This window comes from Lacerta agilis, chromosome 3 (assembly GCF_009819535.1).
Source record: "Lacerta agilis isolate rLacAgi1 chromosome 3, rLacAgi1.pri, whole genome shotgun sequence".
NCBI classification, from domain to species: domain Eukaryota; kingdom Metazoa; phylum Chordata; class Lepidosauria; order Squamata; family Lacertidae; genus Lacerta; species Lacerta agilis.
The window spans coordinates 32,507,788-32,531,158 of record NC_046314.1 but is presented as its reverse complement, the minus strand read 5'-3'; the positions used below and the strand labels follow the sequence as shown (position 1 = coordinate 32,531,158).

Genomic DNA, 23,371 nt, shown 5'->3' with positions numbered 1-23,371 from the left:
AGAAAGAGTCCCTGGATTCTTTTAACAGAATACCCTTATTTTCAGGGGTAGGCCCAACCAATTTCCTACCCCTGCCCCGCGCATTCAGAGGTAGGCCCAGCCTATCCATACCTCTGAAGCAGCGTTACTAGGGGCAGGCCCAGCCTATCCTGACCCCTAGTGCAAGCAAATTTATACCAATGCCTAACCGCCAACCTTACAAGTTGTGACGATTTGCTACGCAGTAGGCAAAACCAGTGACAAAAGCCAATCAGCCACCGGATAAATTCCTACCAGGCTCCCGCTTCAAAGCAGACAACCCCATGACAGGCATAGCAAGGTCAAGCAGCAAAAGCGCCGTTCCCAAATTAGGGAGGGCGGGCGGGAGATCCGTTGCACACCGCAAAAGTGAAACCAAAGTTTCACAAACTTAGGTTATAAAGGCAAGAGCTGTCAATCAACCAACTAGCAACATGCTAAACTCCCCAGCAACTTGCCTTAACCAATCCTAGCTGTGGCCAGCCCAAAACCCCCTCCCATCAACTTGGAGCTGCTCCTTTAACCCTTCTGCAACCCGTGCTCTCTTCGATGGGAGAACACGCTATATGGCCCTGCCCACAAGGGCAATATTTTGGGGTGGGTAAAATAAAGAACCACTTAACCTCCCTTAATAATTTGATGGCAGTCAGTATGGAAACTAGTAACATGAGGGAGGTGCCCCTGAGTAAGTGGGTAATACTGTAGTAGGTTGGCAGTGAATAGCACAACTGGCAGCTACGTAACCTAAGGGGCAAGCAGAGTTAGTTGAGTGGGGAAGAAAGTACCAGTCATAGAGGAGGTAATGAATCACAGCTACCCTAAAATCTTAAAAAAAAATATATGATAATGCTTTGAACGAGCAGACTAAAACCTAGAGGAGGGGGGTGGAAGCAAACAAATCGAATTGAGTAATAACTGAAACACACATACAGCAGAAGCAGCAGGAGGGTGAACTCAAGAGAAGTTTGCACAGAGCTAAAGAAAAATAAGAGAAAACAAACAGGATGACTAAACAACTAAAACAGGAATTCGTTTATTGGAAAACAGAAAGTGATCGGAATAAAAAGGGACAAGTACATCGTACATGAGACAACCCACAGCTGAACTGAGCGTGGCGGGGTGACCCCATACTAAGCTCTCGTCAAAGTTTGCAAACCAATGTGAGTTTGGGCGGGAGGAGAAAGAAAACCCAGCAGAATGAAAACAACTTGATTTAAGTTTTCGCTTTTAACTGTTTGTAATTGGTAAGGGTGCCAGTAATCCAGCATTCTTCTAAATGCCCTGCTTTCCTTCAACATCCCTCCCACAAACCGCTGTGATTGGAATGCCCTGGGGAAAGAATTGACTGTGATAACCTAGACCTGACCATCAAAACAAAACATTCCCCCTCTCCACCTCCCAATCTCACTGTTTCTGTAAACTTTGTCCTATGGAAAGACCTTAACCACAGTTCCAGGTCTGGATGACATAGTAAGCCACACCTTACCTTGCCATGCTGTCTTGTGCCAAAAGGACTTGGGAGAAGCAAAGCAGGTATGAACTCCACCCCAGGAGTCAGAACATTTGTGTGGTCCTCACTTGGCCATAGCTTGGCTCACTCTGATGTGAAAACCAGGCCAGTGTGGTTACTGTTACCTATCTCTGCAATATAATTTGAAATCTTGCAGCTTTAATGTGGCTTCACTCATGCATTCTGGAGGGTCAGGTGGAGTTGTTAATGGAAAATGCTGCGATTAATGGCAAGCCGTAAGCTGGCTATGGAGGCTGTAAGAATGGTTGTACCTGTGTTTTGTATGTAATATTATTTTAGTACTTCAGGTTTGCTACTGAGCTGCTGCTGAGCAAGGCAAGATACCACTTAATACTTGGAGATGGTGCAGCTAGTGACTCATTGTCCGCCATTTTGATATGCCCATAAGATGTTACTTGGTCTTCACTGGGGTCCTTCATTGTTTGCTTATAGTCCTTACATGTGTTTAAGTCTGTAGAGACACTCTGCCAACTATAATTATATTGCAGCTAATTGGATGTTATAATAACCATTCAAAATATATTAGTAAATACTTTCTTATTTGCTTCATATAATCCTGCCTATAAAGATCTAATTTATTTAACTGCTATCTGTGATCTATTTTTTTAAAAAAAACCTCCTTCCTTTAAAGCTGTCAGGCAGACATAAAATACAATGTTCCCAACCAGGAAAAGTTAAATTATGTAGTTGTCACTTGGATTATGAAGTAGCCTTTTTGCTATCCCAAACCCTACATGATTTATAGTTTTAACGTTTCATTTTCTTTTCTGTCAGACAAAAACTGTTCAATGGACATTGATGAATGTCCCTTCAAGCCCTGCAAAAATGGAGCCAGTTGCCATAATTTGATTGGCGAATTTTACTGTAACTGCTTGCCAGGTAGGTGCTCAGGTGGTACGTGGGTGAAGAGTTAAGACAAATGTTCGGGACAGAAATAGAACTAATTTCTTCAGATGCATTATTTTAGATTCAAATTTGCTTTGTACATGCCCCTGCCACCCCCGCCCCCATCACCCACGCACAGAAGCTATACAAATGTTCCTGCAATGCACAGCACATTTATTATTAGGACAGCATCCTCTATTTTTATGAATTTGGTTGCAGACCATGTCGCTTGAATACCTATCTGAAAACAAGGTGTTGCATACTAATGAGGAGAGGTTATTTTATATGAAAATATCAACTGCATTCATAATAGATCCTGCAGGGTGTTCCAATTCTAAAACCTTTAAATATGATAATACACTGATTTGCAGGACACAATTGTAGAAGAATTCTGTTGTTGTGCATAGGCTCTGCTGAAAAAACAACCATCCATGCACCTTAGCCTTGCGGGGTTTAGAAGGTTTAGTATGATAAATAGTGTTTTCATTTCTGTAGTTTCTATCTTTATTTTTTTTAATTCTAGAAATTTGGTACTTCGGATTGCTTTAATTTGTTAATCACAATACCTACGGCCTTCTCCCTCTTTCTTTCCTTCCGTTTTCATACATTGATAAAAGTTAATATCATGTTTTGTTTGGTCATACTTTTTTCATTAACTCCTAATATTTGGCACAAACTGGAAACTAAGGCCCCCAATCCTAATTCTGCCATTTAATCTCTGTTCAAGCAAATCAGCATGAATGCTCAGTAAACAGGTCATCTGGAACCCCCAGATTTGCAGTGGTAAACTGTGAGTGAGGAACCGATTCAGCACACCAAGCAAACTGCAAGCACATTTGCAAAGCTAAGCAGGGTCCAGTATGGTCTCAAACTGGATGGGGAACAGCTTGTTGAGATTCCTGCATTGCAGGGGGTTGGACTAGATGACCCTCACGGTCCCTTCCAATTCTATGATTCTATTCAGTTGGCAACTCAAGGTATCCAAACTGGGTCTGCTGCCAAATGTCTGATTGAAGCTTACATTAAATACCATGAAATAAGGATAGCAAATATTTTTATACCTTGCCTATAACATACCCCAAAACTGTCCTTATTTGGCCAGGATGGCCAAACAGAAACCATTAAGCTCCCACTGTGCCTGCCTTCATCCTGGGGCGCCCTGATTGTCCCTGCCAGTGGACGGGGCCTGTGGCAGCGGCATTAGGAAGGAAGCATGAGAGCTCCTTCCCAAAGCCTAGTTAGCGATTACTAGGCTTTGGAAAGAAGATGGGTGGACTCTGGGACACTGTCAGAGCCCTCACGCCTATTGCCCAAAGCCAGACAAGCCCTTCCTCTTGCTGCTTTCTTCTTCAGGTAAAGGAGAAGGGGCTTGCCCAGCCATCACAGCATTCCCTCACCTGAGTATTTTAGAATTTTGTGTTGAACAAAATGCTTTTTGTTTGCGACTGTATGCGGAGATGGGCAGTGGTGCTTTACTTAGATCTTTCAGGAAATTTAGCAATTTGATTGGAAGTCGTCTTAATTTTTCCAGTTCTAGCAGGAAAACATAATAGGGACTTCATAATGTTTTATTGTCCGGTATTTTTTTTCATTTCACGCCTTTACTGCCTCATTTGGGCTCCCTTCTTCCTTTGGATATATATTCAGTACCATTAACTTTTAAACTCCTGAAAGAAAGTAGCGCTCTCATTCTCCCGCCACAGGCCTGGGCAGTTCCCAAGCCTGCGCAAGTTCTGTGCATTTCTCAAGCCTTGCGGCCATTGCTACAATAAGGCGTGCTGCAGTGCAGGGTCATTCTAGAGGTGAACGCCTGCCCTGGAAAGCCAGCAACCTTCCTCCCCTCCCGCTGCATCCACTACACAAGCAGGAAGCAGGTGTCTGCAAAAAAGCGCAAATTGATCAGTGGACTCCAGCAAGTGAGCTATACCATAAATGTCCCCATTTCCATCGGGGGGGGGGGGGAATGTTGGAAGGTATGCTATAAATGCCTTCAATGTTCCAGGTTTATATTTTTTTAAAAAACAACAACAACATGTAAAGTATAATGTGAGATTATTATTTTTTAAAAGTTTCACAACCAGTAAATTGGGGGGGGGGGGGGAAACCTACGAAGTTATCTCCCACGAATCAGTTAATGTTTATATTCATGATCTAGACAAGGCAGCAAGCAGTGAAGCAGGATTTGCATATCCGACACAGCTCTTATAGGTTGTTTGGCCTACAGAGGACTGACTGGTTTTCAGAAGTAAACAATGCTAGTGGAATAGGCAAATTGATTTCAAAGCTGACTAATGCAAAGTAACACACATTGGGGAATTATCGCCCATCCCATAGTCAACAGTGCATCAGTGACTTTCTATTCCCCCCCCCCTTCAAAACCGGAGTATTGTATTGCAAAGAACAAGGCTTGCACTATCCTCTAAGGTCTATCTTGCTGTTTCTCATTATCACTCTTCTCCAAGACTGCAGTCCTGCACATTGACCTCAGCGTGATATAAGAAGCCGAGCTGTGTGCAGAATTCCAGGCTGGGAGGCACAAAGCATTTATAACCTGAATACACATTTTGATACTGCTCAGCATTTCTTTTACTACGTCAAGCATTTCTCTGAACACCTTGGGTGGGATTCACCTAATGTCAGCAAAAGCCTTGTTGCAAGGACTTATGCGTGCAAAATGGGGATTTTCCCCACTCTCCACCTGTGTGCCCGCCTCCCGGGGTTGTCAGGAGAACATTAAGGTGGGGGGAGAGGGATGATTGTGCCTTCTGGTTAGTTCCAATGTTTGCGCACTGGCTTCACTTGATTTAGCTATTTTCTACCTCAGGGATGAGGGACTTTTTGCACCTCCAGAGCCTCATTGCCTTCTGGACATTCTTCCAAGGTCCACATGCCAGTGGTGGCTGGGGCTAGGAGCAGAAGTGGGTGGAACAATGAATTTACATGCTGCCTTTGTACAGTAGGCAAGTTTCTGCAAACACTCACACACACCCTCCTTATTCTCCATCGAGGCAAACGAGGAATTGTCAGAGTTCAAGGACATATTCTAGCAAAGGCACTCAAGGAGGGTACAAAGCAGAGCTTCTGAGGAGTATGGCTTTGGGTGGCATGTGGCCTGGGGGAGGTCTCCAGGGCAAGATAAAGGGGCCTAGATAAAGGACCCACAACCCTGTTGTATGCATTTCTCAATATAGTTGTGGCTCTTACAATTGGTATATGTTGCTTACACTCATCATGGCAATAAATTACCAGCCACCAAAAGCTGGGCTTAAAAAGTCTTCATCAAATGTCTTAGAAAGTGTGCCCAGAATGGTACCACTTGAGTCAAGAGTAAACCATGCAATGCCTCATGTGCATTGAAATGAATTTGCCTATCATCTCTCAGCAGGACACTTCACAGTGTAGGAGAGGCAAGCATACCAGACTTTGATTAGGTTTGGGGGGGCTGTGGAGCTTGTTGATGATCCATGATTGGAGATCAAGTTTGCTGTGGTGGTTAGAGAGTGAGGTTAGGGGCTTGGAGACTAGGATTCCAATTCGCACTTGGCCATGAAGCTCACTAGGTGATCTTGGGCCAGCCATTGCCTTTTAGCCTAACCTACTTCCTACAGTTGCTGTGAGGATTAAATAAGAATCATCATATGCCACCATGAGCTTGGAGGAAAGGTGGGATATGAATGTAGCAATCAAAATAAAAATGATTTTAGTGTGTGGCCTTTGAACAGGATGACCACAATCCAACATAGTTAAGTCGTCAGAAGTCAATGTTCTGCTAGCAGGGAGTAATTCTAAATGGCAGCCACCATCCAAATGTCAACAAAGATCACACCCACATCAGGGACCCTCATGCCAAGTTTGGTGATACCTTGATACAAGTGGCATATAAATTTTATGAAACAAACAGACAGACATCTATAGACTGTATGCTTCCAGGACTGTATGCAGTCCTACTCAGGAATCCTACATGTTTGCATAGAAGCAAGTCCCATTGAGTTCAGAGAAGTTTCCTCTTCATTAAGTGGGCATAAGATTGCAGCCCAAATGAATTTATTCACAGCTATTCCTTTCTTCAGCACACAGCACTTGTAGCAATTTTCCAGGTGTTCTGAAAATCAGTTGATAATGTTGTCTCAGCTCTTTTTATCCTTCAAAGTCATTTTTTTGTACGAAACCTCATAATGTTTGTTTTCAGTGCCATTCTCCCAGAAAATGTGTAGTGTGGAATGGTTCATAAATCTAATTCATGGCACATTTTCAAAATGCATACAGCCCTATAAAAGCAGTTAAAATAGCAATAGCCTAGGAACAGGGAAATAGTATATGCTTGGCATTAGAGACCTGCATGTTCTAATGAAAATCTCTGTTAGTCACTCATGCAGTCATTTTGTTGTTCAGAGTGGTTGGCAGCCCTATTCCTATTCATCATCACAGCTGACCCGTGAGACAAATCATTGCCCTGAGGGAACTGCCCTCAATACCTTATTTCAGCCACAAGCAAAAAGGATGGTCTTGGAGAACTTTCAGCTTCCGTTCCCTATCTGTAAAGGGGGCAATGATTTATATATATGAATGAATCCAGGAATCCAACTGAGACATGTCTTAAACAGGCAGCAAAGCAAACAGAACAGCAACGGGAGGATTCCTGCATTGCTTCCCTCACCTCCACATTTTTTTTTCAAAAAGTTTATCAAGCTGCCTATCGACTGTTCCATGTGGCTAGCTGGCAGCAAAACAAATTATTCCTGTGCTTCTTTTCCTACTGTAAAACACACATTTTTAAAAAAGCCTTTCAAGCAGCTGCCTGCTGGCTATACTATGTGGCTAGCAGGTAGCAAAACAAAACAAAACAAAAGTAGCAAGTGGGTGGAGCTGAGGACTATTAAACAAAACAAAAGCAGGAAAAGTGCAGTCTAGAGAAGCGAAAAATAACAGCTCTTTAGGACCCCAGGGGCACCTACTGCCTGGCGTCCAAACAATCACAGCTTTGACTTCACTCATTGACTAAAACACTGATAGGTGGGAGAAGCCAGGCTGGTTTCCCATAACACCCCCCCCCCCAGGAAGGCTAGATAAGTAGAAGAAAAATTCCTGAAAACAAGTTACAGGGATCAATCAGAGCTGCACAAATGCGGAAAACTCAGCACATAGAAATCTAACCCAGTATAAAATTAGTAAAGGTAAAGGGACCCCAGACCGTTAGGATATAAGGGTCAAGGCAATCCCTAAGGTCCCCTGGACCTAGGTTGTTTAAAGGTAAAGGTAAAGGGACCCGTGCCTGTTAGGTCCAGTCGTGGACAACTCTGGGGTTGTGGCGCTCATCTCGCTTTATTGGCCGAGGGAGCCAGGGTACAGCTTTCAGGTCATGTAGCCAGCATGACAAAGCCACTTCTGGCGAAAAAACAGTTTTGATGAATCTCCCCAGTCTTTCTGGAACCTGCAACATACAAGCTCTCCTCCCTTAATGAAAGGCATTTCTCTAGCATGTTCTTAATTTTATCAAGAGTTCTTGCTTCAGTTGACTGTTTTAACTTACCATGTTAGCAAATGTGATAACAGCAGTTTGAGAACTGTCAGAGATAGTTAATAGAAAAACAAAATTGTCCCGTTGCTAGAAAATAGCCAACTTTATTATAATGCTAATTACTCATTTTTGATGTCATTCATATTGCATAAGCATTAAGCGGTTACCTGACTAGCTTTAAAAGAAAGGGAGCTGGCATTATTAAATTATGATATGTTGAGTTTAAAGGACACATGTCCACATACGGACACTGAAGGAACACAACAGAAATGGCTGCAGAGAAGTTCTTTCAACCAAGCTCATTGATAATTGGTGCTGATAGGCACCTCTAATAGCCTGCCCTGGCATATTGATCACAACGTTTCGCTTTCACTCTCAATCTTGTTATTTGTGTTGCTTGTATTGTTTAAAAATAAAGCAAAGGAACAGAAATGACATTCAAGAGCAAGTATAAAATCAGTGTTTTTGCTTGTGCTTACAGAATTGTAATGGACACTTATTTTCAAAGCTTTCACATTCTTGTTCTGCTTACATCAACATTTCCTTCTTCAAACAATAGCCCTGTAAATAAGATTCTTTACAGAAGTTGAAACGCTAATAAACTCCGCTGCTGACAGTGGTGACGGTGTCGAGATTTTCCGGAATTCAAGGAATTGCATGCCTTTTGGCATCTAATGTAAGAGTTCTTAACCCCATTCCTCCCTCAGAAAACTATTCTGATGTGCCAGAATTACTCAATAAGTTGTCAGCGCATTTGCTTTGAAAATAATTAAAGCAAAAAGTCAATGCTATGTTCACTTACCTGTGAATAAGTACCATAAAACTTGGTAGTGCTTACTTCTGAGCAGACACATACAAAATTGCACTGTTGGAACTGTACATTTCAGATCTTTTATGAGGCTGTGCTAACTTGTCACATCGCTTCAGGATCTAGAGAAGGCACTGGTTCCCTCTCTGCAGTCCCTTGTTCTTCAAGGATTCTTGATTTAAATCGGGGAGCTTATTTTGTCCGTTTAAACAAGCTACTTTTCTACCTAAACAAAACAATTGCTTTCTAGTATTTTTTTTTTATAAAAAATCATCAAGCACCATAATACATGTTTTTAGATCAAACAAAAATACTTTAAAATATTTTATAAATGTTTTTGTTTTATTTTTAATTGTATTGCTTTGCCAGCTTTCTGCGAGACGTAAGTGTAGCAGGCAGCCAAGCCCATATCCCCGCATGCAGGGTAGTTCACCGACAACCTTTCAGTTTATAGCCAGTGACACCCATATATATAACCCTGGAATCGCCGCTGCAGGGGGGCGAGTCACCACTCTTCCCCCCCCCATTATAGGGAAGAAAAGACTAAAGGATTCCACCCAAGGCCATAACCACCAAAGTTGTCACAAATTGCTACAGGGAAGACAAAACCTGCTAATGCAGGAAAATTTCTTTCCAGTCCTTCAACAGTTACCAGTCAAAGACCATAGCTGAGCCCGCTAAACAAGAAGAAAAAGTTAACCTGCAAACAAGAAACATTAACCAAGGGAGGGTAGGGTGGGTGGGTGAATCTCCAGAGCCATCTGCCTGGCTAATACAGTGGTACCCCGCTAGACGAATGCCTCGCAAGACGAAAAACTCGCTAGACGAAGGCATTCGTCTAGCGGAAGGCTGCCCCGCAAGACGAAAAAGTCTATGGGGCTGCCTCGCAAGACGAAAAATTTTCGTCTTTTTTTTTTTTTTCGTTTTGCGGAGCGCAGCTGTCATTGCCGCTCCGCAAGACGAAAAACCCGCTAGACGAAAATTTTCGCAGAACGAATTATTTTCGTCTAGCGGGGCACCACTGTACCGGCTCCTCCCCCTATTTATAATGAGTCTGGCCCCACTTCCCAGGAAACGAAACTCAAAGCTGAGGCTGGGCATGAACCTCTGAATAATACACTGAGAAGCAGGCAAGTTCCCTGGGAACTGTAGCACCGCACGCAATCCTGCAAAAGGCACCCACAATATAGTGTGAGTGCTCATTAGAGTCGTGAATATACATTCATCATGAATTTCTCCTACCACAGTATATCATTTTTAATGCATTTTTGCCTACTGTACATATTTTGGTTATTTTCATGAATATATGTGGTTTGTGCACACTTTACCCTAGTATATGCATATATGTTACCTGAGTGTTATACCTCATTGCAAAATCTGGCAAGTGCAAATTTTGAAGGATGGCTTTGTTTCAGTTTGCACATTGTTTTGCAAAGTGCAAAAGAGGTAGATTTGCCTTTAAATGAGAACTGAATCAGGTTTATTCCCACCCCTGCTGAAGTATGGGACCTCTGTGATACTGGCTTGCACGTCTCCACCCTAATGGCAATTTTGCTTTCTTTTGCTAGGGTGTGTGTCTCTTAAGTGACTGGGGTCTTGCTTAGGTCTGGACTACAGCCTCTGATACATGTCTCAGGGTAAAGCTGACTCCCCACATGGACTGTGAATTAGTTTCACAGTGTCATGCCACACTTTCTCAATTACCTTAGGGTAACATCTTCAGGCAATGAAGATGTCAAGAATCCTTCTGCTGCCATCCCACATACCTGGAAGTAACCCTCATTGAACTCAGTGGGGTTCGCTTCTGATTAGAAATGTAGAAAATGGCAATGTTAGTCACTAATATTGGGAGGAGAAGCATAAAAATGATGGGCATTACTTTGACATTTATTTTTCTTGAGTACCAACTTTGAAATGCTGTTAAAGCATTGCAACTAAAAACTTTGAGAAATAATGTTGATAGTTTTTATTTATTTATTTACCTTGTGGAATATATATATATCTGTTGCGGGGATTCGGTGCTGGAGCTTCCCGTGCGTGAGTCTAGGCCACCCACGCACGAGATACCAGTTGCTGGGGATTTACGGCCAGCGTTCCGCGTGCGTACTGGCACGGGCACCGGCCAAGCCTCAATATCTGAAGGTGCGTGAGTAAGTCGGAAATGAATGGATGCCTCGAAACTAAACTTGAAACCACTTGCGACCTCCTGTACTGTTACTAAAGCAAAAGCGACTAAACCAAGGGCAAAGTTAAAGCATTAAGTGAAACCCCTGACTTTTTTCCCAAAATTAAATAAAAACCTTTTCCCCAATAAAGACAGACACCGATGTTTCTTTTATGGCTTTGGCTGACCCGCATAGGCTCTTACACTGACTTTTGACCTACCACTATTCTAATCTTCTCCCTAAGCTATCAGTCCCTGCACCGCCAAATCTTCCGCAATGCTAAGGCTAGCTAGATCTATACCGCCAAATCTTCCGCAATCTAAACCTGTGCTAGGTCTAAAGGCTATCTAACCTTTACCGCCAAATCTTCCGCGAACTAGACCCTAACTACCACCTGCACGCGCTTCCAACCCGTCCAACCCAGCCAACCCTCAGCCCCAAAAACCCTTAACTAAACCCCAAATTAACCTAACCGAACTGAGATCTAAATAATACTGAGATAACTGAACTGAGATCTAAATAATACTGAGATAGATGGAAACTAACCTGCCTAAGCGGGGAGCCTCAGCCTTTTATTGAGAACCAAGTATGACATCACGATCGATATATTAACCAATAAAACCACTGTTGCTGCCCCCAAAAAGGCGGGAAGCAGAATAAACGACCATTGATAACTTTGAAAACCTCTGGAACTACAATTTTAGGCGGAGGGATCTCAGAGGCAAAATGCCTCCTGAGTCTTACTTTTACTTTCACTTTTGTGAGGAAGTACACATAAAATAGTGCTTAAATAATCATTAAATTAAACAATTAACCGCGGGTTCAAAGGAACCCACGAAGTGTACTCCTATATATATATATATATATATATATACACACACACACACACACACACATACTTTTCTGCAGTAATCTTTACTTATTCACTTTATTTCTCTGCTCAACAGGTTTTACTGGTAAGCTGTGTGAAACAACTATTGGTGGCTGCTTGTCACGACCTTGTGGCGCTTTCAGTCTCTGTGAAGATGGATTTGATGGTTATCGTTGTTTCTGTGCACCTGGTTTTATAGGTAGGTTTCGATCTAAAGATACTTTAAATTCATTAAGCAGACCCCTTTTCCCAAACTGCTGCATAGCAGCTAGTATTTTGTCAATTCGTTGTCTATCGGTCCTATATGGCTCAGTTCAGGCACCTGTGATTCCTGCATGATCATTTATGGGAAGATGCAAGAATCTGCTGATGGATTCCTAAACCAGCAGGAATTATGTGAAGGTGCTAACTGCATAAACACATATGTAGTGGGACTTAAATAAATATATAGTCACTACAATTTTTATGAGAAGGCCCTTTATGAAACGGCCATAATAATTTCACAAATAAAAATGGTGTTATCCCTTGGCTCATGGAGTTGGTTGGATGGATTGTAAGTGTTGCTCAGTCCAGCAACCTTTTGGCTGAGAATTTGCTCGGTGTCTGAATTAGATCCCTGTTACAGAGCTGCCATTTGTTCTCTAGTACCAAACCGCACATGGGATGCGGGTGGCGCTGTGGGTTAAACCACAGAGCCTAATGCTTGCTGATCAGAAGGTCGGCGGTTCGAATCCCAGCTCCTGCCCACCTAGCAGTTCGAAAGCTCATCAAAGTGCAAGTAGATAAATAGATACCGCTCCAGCGGGAAGGTAAACAGCATTTCCATGAGCTGCTCTGGTTCGCCAGAAGCGGCTTAGTCATGCTGGCCACGTGACCTGGAAGCTGTATTCCGGCTCCCTCGGCCAGTAACGCGAGATGAGCGCCACAACCCCAGAGTCGGAAACGACTGGACCTAATGGTCAGATGTCCCTTTACCTTTTTTACCAAACTGCACATAGCATATCATGAGATATTGGCTAAAATTATATGAGAATTTTAAAATAACCCATGGGATCTTAATAATTTGAATTGTCTATTCATCTATGCACTGATTAAGGTAGGACCGTGGGAGGATAAGCTCAAACCAGCAGTTAATCAGGGCTTTGCTTGACCTGGATATTAGGAAGAGGAGACTGCAGCAAAATTCTCCTTGTCTCCATTCTCCATCACTCTGCCTCCAGGATTATCTTTTGCAATTCCCTTGTAACTGGAAATGCATAATACTCATTCCTCCCCCTGTGTCAGTTTGCTATCCTGTCAATCAGAAGTCAAGGAAGAGGACCACATGACCTAGTATCCCTGGCCACTGGAGTTTTCTTTTCACTGTCTACTTGTGCTTCAATATAATTGATTACTGCTCCTGTGAAACCTCACGTGATTGCTGGATGTAGCTACTTGGAAATCAAAACTACCAGGGTGATTTTAACAGGACTCTGCATTTAGATAGTAGTTTGTGTTGGAATTTCAGTATCGGAACTTTGGCAGGCAACCAATTATCCTGGCTTTTGTTAGATGTGGAGTCATTGTTCACCACTTCCAAATGAAATCATAATGACACCAAAAAGTGTTCATTTAAAGTAGACAGCCAATGTGATTTTTTAAATATATATTTGTAGATTTTCACACACACACACATATATTTGTAGACATATATATATTTGTAGAAAAATTCACACAGGTCATCTGGTTAAGCATCTGTGTTGTAACTGTAGCTGGTGGTTTTGTTTTGCTTTTTAAAGCATTATTTATGGGAGTCTCAGTAACTTGTATTATTCAACACCAGATTTTGATGTTGTAAATCACGCTTCTACAGAAAATGTCATCTCTTGGGAGGAAAAGGGTTTATCGTGCTCTGCTAAAATAAATACTTGCTGCAATTCTAACACAACTTACCTGGGAGTAAGCCCCTATTGAATTCAATAGTACTTTATTCTAAATAAATATGTATTAATACATTTATTAAATTTGTATACCACCCTTCATCCAGAGATCTCAGGGCAGTTTGCAGCATAAAAATACAATATAAAAACACAAAATAAAAATAAGAATAATCCCCCCTCCCAGGACACATTTAATAGGGTCTCGGGTGTTAATCAGGCACAGGCTGGTTTTCTCTTGCGGCCTAAATGAATGAAGGCATCAGCCAAACTTCCTGGGGGGGGACCACTGGAGAAAAGGTCCATACTCATGTTGCCACCCTCTGGACCTCTCGTGGAGGGGGCACACAAAGAAGGGCTTCAGATGATGATCTCAGGGCCTGGGTGGGTTCATATGGAGGGGTGAGTCCTTGAGGTATTGCAGTCCTGAACTGTTATAGTTAGAATACAGCATGATTTACTCCCGAGTAAGTACATATTGAATGACATTGTTAGTCTTAAGTCTAATTTGAAAGTTAAGCACATGCTTCATTCTCTCTCATTAAAATTAGGGTTTAAAATGCTTGACAGTTGCTGAGCCCTTTCCCTTTGATTGCAGAGAAGTAACCAGTCATGCCCACCATGATTACAGCTCTTAGAGCTGACTTTAAACATATTTTCAGATTGCTAAAGGGTGATTATTCCTTTTATCATTGACCAACATCTTCCTTTTAGAATATTAATTTCAGTGGGAAAGCTTTTATATTTTCAAATTCTAGGTTCTAAAAGAATTTCATTCTAAATACCTCTAATGGGTCTGCGTTTACCCATGAAAGAAACTGCTGAAAGCAAATGTTTTCTTGGCTCAATAAATCACTACAATCGCCTCAAGGAACATACATCATTCCTCTGCTTTATTAAGGGGAACTTGGAAAAAAAATCTGCAAAACAACCCCAACAAAACAAAATAGACACAGTTGAGCTTCAGGACCACTCAGTCTAAACAGTATTATATCTAAATTATTTGTTTAATATATTTATATCTCAACTTTATTCCATGTTGGGATTCAAGGCAGCTTACAACATTTAAAATTATAATTATATAATGCAGAGTAATAAAAGCAAACTAGTAAAAACAGCAATTAAAATACTAGCAATCAAAACAGTAAGCACAATCTAGCCTTGTTTACTTTTGCAGCTTTGCTCTATGGACTTTTATCCGATAGGTGTAAATAGCATTGCAAGTAAGCATGCGCATGAAATCTGTGTGAGAGTGAAGTATATGCTTAACTTTGGGTGGCTAAAGAATGGAACTTCAACATAATGTTAGAATAGATCAAGTTGATCGACTGGGAACTTTGACATACTGTTGGATCATTGTGGCAAATGCCCTTAGGGATGGCCAACTTCCTCAAAATTGCCCTCAGAGAACTGAATACCAAAAGGAGTTGGAAATTTATAGCAATTTGTATGAAAAATGTGAGCGTTTTGTCTTCATGAGATAATGTTGCTTGATGTTGGTTACCTTTATGTCAAAGGTAGGATCCTGTGCATGGAAATTAACTCGTATTCACTTGTACGTTTGATTTTGTTGTTTCCATTTGCGCTGCCCTATGAAGAATTTCTCAGAAATGTCCTCTTCACTTATTTCAAGGTAATAACTGTGAGACAGAAATGGATGAGTGCCTAAGTAGCCCCTGTCGCAATGGTGCTACATGTGTCGAACAGCTTAATGCCTTCAGCTGCCTGTGTTCTGATGGATTTCAAGGTAACCAGGAAATTATCAGCCTTTAAAATGCAGTGGATACAAATAATCATATACAGGAGATTTATGCACACCCCAGTGCATGTTTAATTCAGAAGTAAATCCCTCTGTGTTTGCTCAAGTAAGTGGGAATAGGTTTGTGCCATTAACTTCATCCAAAGCTAGAAATGTAGAATCATGTCATCTATCTCAAATCCTAAAAATAACTGTATTCACAAATCATAATATATTACTGTAAAAATCAACAGTAGCGGCTCTTTCAGTTACCTGGTTACGTCAGTTGAGTGCTTTCGTTATCTCCTGCTGATAAGTATGTGAAACAAATGCTAGCTTTATTTAAATATTGAAGGGTGTAGCTAGTGGGCATGATCCCATTGCTTGCCTCAGGTCATGAGATGTACGAGCACCCCTGTTGTCACCCGTTGTCCTGTTGTGAGCTTCAGAATGAAGGAGAAGATATAGCAAAATAATCAACAAATGATACTAATTGAAGGAAGAAATGCTAGAGGTCCAGTGGAGGTGTCTATAGCACTGTCTCTTCCACCTATACTGAATCAGTTTAGATTATGGCAGCCTGGGGATACGGACAATCTGGCCACCCACCTGCCTCCTTGACCCTTGTCCATCCTGGCTTCTTAGAACTAGCCATTGGTGGGCTGACTGGTTGGGAACAGAGAGTGATTGATGCTTCATTGGAGAGGAAGGAGGTACCAGAGGTCGAGAAGTGTTGAGGTGTATATTTTTAGAACCCACCTGGTTTTTGTAATTGTCAGTTAAAAAAAAAATACTGTTGTTAATATTGCATTGTAATTCTGTAACCCTTCCTGCGACTTTAGGTTGAAGGACAGGTAATAAGTGAAATAATAATAATAATAATAATAATAATAATAATAATAATAATAGAGTTCTGTTCCTAAAAACACACCCAAAACAGGGCTGGGGGCTTTGGGCCTCCAGATGTTGCTGAACTACAGCTCCTATTATCCCTGGTCATCAGCTGTGCTTGCTGGGTCTGCTGGGAGTTGTAGTTCAGCAATATCAGGAGGGCAAAATATTCCTCACCCATGCCTCAGCACATAATACCACAAACATTCTCAGGTTTTTAACTAGTATAATGTGTTTTTCGTGTTTGAAATTTCTCCTTTTATTTTGGCGAGCATTCATTCACTACCTTATCAAGAACAGAAGGAAGATTTCCCTTCATGTCACGGCAAATGCAGTCTATTATATTTGTGTCATTTCTTTTCTCTTCCCTTTATATTGATACAAATTGATAAGGAAATTGCCTGCCATGAGTCTTGAGAATCAATTCAGTGTCAGTGAGGACTTTGTTCTTTGTGTGCCTTCTTAGTAAACCAGTGAAATATCTTGAATAATGCTTTAGAGCGACAGGTTGAAAGTATAATAACGTTACTGACAGAAAGTTCTGAGGAGTAAGTGGCTTTCCATGGAAATGCAAAACAAAATCATAGTCATGATTAAATGTCTGGATGCTGCAAAATATTGTCTTCTTTCCTTCCACTACTTTATAGGCACACTTTGTGAAATCGACATAAATGAATGTCACTCAAACCCCTGTCTCCATAATGCGACTTGTACAGACCTTATTGGTGGATATGTCTGTGTCTGCCTTCCTGGCTTCACAGGTGAGTGGCATCCATAATGGATCCTGTTTTCTATGAAAGAGTAGCCTTCAAGATATTCATTAAGACTAATTTGCTGCTGCTTCCTTCTTGTTTCTCTTTATCTCCTCTAACTTAATGGTTCACTTGCATTCCAGATGAACTGGATTGCCAGCCACATCTGTGAACTTTTCCAAAATAAAAGGAGCACTGAAATTGGACTGATTTACTAACAGGGCCATGCCTAGAATGGACCATGACTGTTCTATGCAAAGGGGTGATAAATATGTGCTTGATAATTGTTGCCAGAGAGCACTAATCTGTCTCCATACTGTGCATTTGTTCATGAGCACCTTGGCTCAGAACGCTTCATTTTGACTGGAAAGGAAGGCTGGAGAGTTCTAGAAAGCTAGGATAAAATCCACTTGAAGATTCCCATAGAAGATGTCTATTGAAAAGGACAAAGAAGTCTCTTCGGCCTCCATACACTACTGTGGGGCCTCATGAGATAATTAACGGTCTGTATCCTAGACAGACCATGAATGGAGGGGGCTAAGTGGCCAAGGTAGCCTGCTCCATCCCCTTGCTTTTGTTATTCTCATTGACCTCCACGAGTTTCCTGAGGTTCTCTAAAACTTCATGAGTCCTCCTCAACCTACCTGGACCTTCCAAGTCTCATTTGTTAGCAGACATGCGCTTCCAGCTGGGTGCCAATTCTTTACAGTAGAGCCTCAAGTGATTCCAAAAGAAGGTTCTTGCTATCATAGCTATCCAACTAAGTTTTAATCAAAGTGCACCCATTAAAATTAATGGACCTAAATTTGTCATACTTATTAATACCCATGGGCCTACTCTGAATAAGACTAACATTGGACCCAACCCTTAGTCTGGAATGCTAGCTTCAAAAAGCAATCATACCATGTAACCTATGTGGCTTGTAGCCATCTCACTCCTTACCTCTCCTCCTTCCATTTCTGGGACAGCTAGCCATTAAAATGCTATTTGTTATACTTCCTTGATTAAATAATAATCTTTTTCTGAAAACCTCTCATCTTCGTCTCTGTTGCTCCCTGAGTACCTTACAAGGGCACTTTGCAACCTTGACTTAAATGAAACAAAGTTTTGCATGCTGTGCTCTTATGTTTCTTTCCATAAGCATACATGGTTTGGGCCAGGCATAGGCAAACTCAGCCCTCCAGATGTTTTTGGCCTACAACTCCCAACATCCCTAGCTAGCAGGACCAGTGGTCAGGGATGATGGGAATTGTAGTCTCAAAGCATCTGGAGGGCCGAGTTTGCCTATGCCTGGTTTGGGCCATACAGTAGTTTGTTCTCTGGCAGAATAGAGTCAGGGTTGCCGTAAGAAGTAGCTCCACTATAAGAAGCAGCTTCACTACACATTTGAGCTAAATCCTCCCCCTTCACATGTCAAATGTGTTGCAGAAGGGCTCATTCCCAAAATATTGAGAAGTTATTTGCAGAGCTGTATAGAGGCACATGTCACCAAAAAGTAACATAATTCAAGGGGAGAATGTAAGTCGTGAGAGTGTGAAGTAAATAGATTCTGACAATAATATACTGTATGTAGGTATAAACCCCAGAGTCGTCCGCGACTGGACCTAATGGTCAGGGGGCCCTTTAGCTTTACCTAAGGTTCTTATTTGCTTGATTTTGAGCAGATTCTCAGCATGGAATGGATTTGGAATCTTGCGGTACAAATTGAACAATTATCAACTGACACCTGCCTGTCTTAGTAAATTGCTGCATCTTCAATTATCTTTTCAAAGGTATGCACTGTGAAACTGATATAGATGAATGTGCTTCGTTTCCTTGCAAGAATGGAGGCACCTGCATTGACCAACCTGGTAATTACTACTGCCAATGTGTGACTCCATTTAAAGGTAATGAACACCGAGGGAGAAGGGAAAGTAAACATAATTAACTTTAGAAAGCATTTCTGTCACTTGTCTGAACTCATTTCACTCTTCCGAGCAGCATTATTAGGCCTTTATTTTCTCAGAGCGAGCTTCAAAAGTGACCAGCCAATTATCTCTGAGGCTGTGACTAATGTGAAATAAACTTTGTTTATTCATCTGCTGAAAGAGTTCAGTTATTTATTAGAAGAGATGCTAACAAACATAGGAGAGGATCTTGGTAGCACATGGCCTCTTGGAAGGAAGAAAGGTATGGGCCATTTAACTTACTGATCCGGGGCTCAGAAGAAGCACAGGAGAGGCTGGAGAAAAGCTGCTCTCAGCCTCCCTTCTCAGGCTGCCTGCTTGGATTGAGTTAAGCAATCCTGTTTGCTGCAGTTCCTTATGTGTTGAAGTTAATAAAGTTGTGACTAGCATATTTTTGGCCTTGTGCCTTTCTGGAGTGTGGGGACACAACACCCGTTCTATAATAGCACCAATTTCATCAATGTTATGCATAACAAAGACTAACCAACAAACTCCCAGTACTTTTAGAATACAATTAAAACTATGAAATTAAATCAATTTAAACTATCATATAAAACCAGCAGACAGTAAAATAAACACAGGGCACCTAACTAAGGAGGTGAAAAATGTTGACACCCTTCTGGATATTTACTCATGAGTAGGATATTGCCCTGGCCATCAATCTGAACATGTGGAAATTCAGCCTTTAAGGGGAAAACATAGAACCAAATCAGCTGGACCAAGTTGGATGGCTTTAAAAAAAGCATTAGGCAATTTTTTGGAGGATAAAGCTATCAATGGCTACTTGCTTAAACTTAAACAGTCCCCCAAAGAATTCTGGGAGTTGTAGTTTATTAAGGGTGAGGATAGAGTTTAGGAGACACTTATGCCTCCCTCCAGAGTTCCCTGTGAAGAGGGATTGACTCTGGGTATTGTAGCTCGGGGGGGGGGGACTTCTTAACAACTCTCAGCACCCTTAACCAACTACAGCTCCCAGAATTCTTTGGGAGGAAGTCATGACTGTTTAAAGTGCTTTAAATGTATGATGTGAATGTAGCCAATGCTACATGCCCCACAACCTGCTTATACAACTGAGCTTTCTTTTCACCTCCTTACCACTGCACTCATCTGTACCAACCAAACTCTCTTTGAGTTTTTTTTGGGGGGGGCACTAAGGAAAGGTCTGGAATGGGATGCTGAGGTTGGGGCAGGGGAAATCATTGGGGGCTGCCTTGCACAAATGAAAGTGCCTTTACAAGTTCCTTTGGGTGCAACACATAATCTCTGTTGAGAGTTAGAGAACAAAGCACACCTAGCCATAGATCAGGAGGTTGTACCCAGTGCTGTTTTTCTAGGAAAACAGGTGCTGGAACTCACCACAAACACTTCCCTTGTGGTGGACTCGTAATCTGGTGAACCGGGTTCGCTTCCCCGTTCTTCCACATGCAGCTGCTTGGTAACCTTGGGCTAGTCACACTTCTTTGAAGTTTCTCAGCCCCACTCACCTCACAGAGTGCTTGTTGTGGAGGAGGAAGGGAAAGGAGAATGTTAGCTGCTTTGAGGCTCCTTCGGGTAGTGATAAAGCAGGATATCAAATCCAAACTCCTCCTCCTCCTCTTCTGCTGGCAATAACACCCACCTGAGAGGTGAAAAAAAAGCCCTGGTTGTACCTATTTTTAGGGTCATATGTTGTGCTATATAAAAGATCTTAATGTTCACCCATCTAAGCAGAATGCCATGGTTTGTAAATTTTAGAATCTTCATTGTCTAATTTTGTCTGGGCATTGCCATGCTTTCCCCTTCCTAAAGGAGATCTGCATAAACGTAGTTATATCATTTCTATAGAGAGGACTAAGAAGATGTCCTTGAAAATGATGGGGTTCTAAACCTGTCACCTTTTTTAGTCTTCTGAACAACAAGAAGAAAAGGAATAAGTACATTTTTTCCTACCCAATGGCTACCTAATTGAGCTGTGCACATTTTTCAGAACTTCCTTTGGGGGCAATTAGCCTCTCTCACTCTGGATATAAGCCACTCACCCTTTCTTCTACTTCTTCTTTTTCTTATCCTTCACGTTTGTTGCTTCTTTCTTTAAGGAGATCTTGATGATATTTCCAGAGACCATATTTTATAAATCTTCCATTATCTCAGTTTTCTTGTCTATGCATTGGTTTTCTGTCTGTCCACCTCCCCCCCCCAACTCAAAATTGCTTCACTTTTTCTCTGTTAGACAGAGCTCTCTTGATAACTAGGCTTTTCATGTTGCACAGCACCAGTATGCGCATAGTCCCCCAGCATGTAATTTTTATATGTAGTGGGGCTCAGGAGTGAGCACTGAGCTCACTGCTCCACTCCATTGCATATTGAACTTGAACTGGGGCCTGCATAAACAAACCCCTCCAATGTCAGCCTAACACATGCAGTTAATTCACCATTAAAAAGGAATAATCAAAAAACAAATGCATTCAGGAGTATCTTAGTCCTAATGGCACAGAGATGTAAACACAATGCACCTTTTATCTCCAGAACAACTGGTGATCAGCTAGTAAAAAGTGATAGGTTTTGAAGTCCTGAGCAATTAAAATGTGTCAAATAGCCAGGCTGTTTGTTTAAGGAAAAAATAAGTATGAAAGGTGAATTCCTGGATGCCAAGATCCAGATTTGGGGCAAGAGAACCCCCCCCCCCCAGAGATTTAAAAATCACAAAATATGCAGCAAATAAAGTGTGGAAATATAGGCTTTAAAAGTTGTGAGTTCCAAAACTTCCCTCTTCCCCCAGCATAATAAAAGACCACACGTTTGGTAAATTAAAAAATGGTTTACTTACAAACTGTTCAAAGGTCAGGTTCATGCACTTTGCCATACACCCATCAGAAAAGTTGTGCAGGCAGTCAAATTTGGCTTAGCTGTAAATTGGTGAAAGCGCCTAAATTATTTGTATGGAAACTCAAGACAGGCTTGTCAGAGCCATGCAGCTAAGCTTGAGCCACCAGCTTACCTCTTCACATGTTGAGCTTTTCAAGTAGACTGGGCGAGAACAATAGGCCTGATTACCTAGTTCCTCCAAAGGTGAGGGGAAGTAGGCATAGCTAAGCCTGGCAGGACAGCTTACTCTGTGGTATTAACTTCTTCATGCATTAATTAGACTTAAGCATGGTGGTTATATGAGGCTGGTTATCCCACACAGGTAATGCAGCAAATGGCTACAAAGCCACAGTTGGGTTTAAGAAGAAGAATACAGCATCAAGTATGAAATGAAAAGTACATGACTAATGTATCAGCAAATCCAGTATATCTGGGGTGTGGTAAAGTTGAGAAGTATAAATTTGCTCTATGTAAGGCAGATCACACCTGGAACAATTTTTCTGTTCTGTTAGCCATTTTGGTTGCTGAAAGGAGACAAAGATTCATAGCATGTTCATGTCTGAATACAGCCTAGTACACTATTCTTTAACATTCAACAAGTGTAGAATGGTTGAGAGATTTGAGGTGATATTCTTTTAATTATTTCCATGATGTCAGACAAATAAAACTGCTCTTTGATCCTAAATGTTTTGTGACTCAGTCATTTTTTAAAAATTATTTTTGCTGTGCTTCAATTAAGACAACGTGTTCCTGTTGTCTTAATTATTATTATTAATTAATGTCTTATCTGATTACAGGTGGGTAGCCGTGTTGGTCTGCCATAGTCAAAACAAAATCGAAAATTCTTTCTAGTAGCACCTTAGAGACCAACTGAGTTTGTTCCTGGTATGAGCTTTCGTGTGCATGCACACTTCTTCAGATATCTGAAGAAGTGTGCATGCACACGAAAGCTCATACCAGGAACAAACTCAGTTGGTCTCTAAGGTGCTACTAGAAAGAATTTTCGATTTTGTTTTGTCTTATCTGAAGAAGTGTGCATGCACACGAAAGCTCATACCAGGAACAAACTCAGTTGGTCTCTAAGGTGCTACTGGAAAGAATTTTTGATTTTGTTTTGACTATGGCAGACCAACACGGCTACCCACCTGTAAGTGTTCCTGTTTGTTGCAGCCCCAATGACACGTGTCCCCAAACGTATACCAAATAAGATTAAAGCTGAAATTGTAATTGACCATTAAACATTTTGTAAAAAAAGCTAAGTCAACAAGAGCAGCTCTGAGGGGAAAATGGAGAATAACTAGAATAATAATAAGAGTTTTCAGTATAGGAGACTATTATGGGTTGTTGTTGTTCAGTCGTTCAGTCGTGTCCGACTCTTCGTGACCCCATGGACCAGAGTACGCCAGGCACGCCTATCCTTCACTGCCTCTCGCAGTTTGGCCAAACTCATGTCAGTAGCTTCAAGAACACTGTCCAGCCATCTCATCC

At 41.6% G+C, this 23,371-nt stretch overlaps 1 protein-coding gene across 1 annotated transcript in view; it reads left to right on the top strand.

The window, feature by feature from the left end:
• LOC117044556 (protein eyes shut homolog) overlaps positions 1 to 23,371 on the top strand; it is a 150,365-nt gene that overhangs the window by 9,983 nt on the left and 117,011 nt on the right. Inside the window, exons 3-7 of the mRNA XM_033145374.1 lie at positions 2,324 to 2,428; positions 11,873 to 11,995; positions 15,346 to 15,459; positions 16,989 to 17,102; positions 18,866 to 18,979. Of these exons, the coding sequence (XP_033001265.1) occupies positions 2,324 to 2,428; positions 11,873 to 11,995; positions 15,346 to 15,459; positions 16,989 to 17,102; positions 18,866 to 18,979 (570 nt within the window). The remainder of the gene's footprint in view (positions 1 to 2,323; positions 2,429 to 11,872; positions 11,996 to 15,345; positions 15,460 to 16,988; positions 17,103 to 18,865; positions 18,980 to 23,371) is intronic.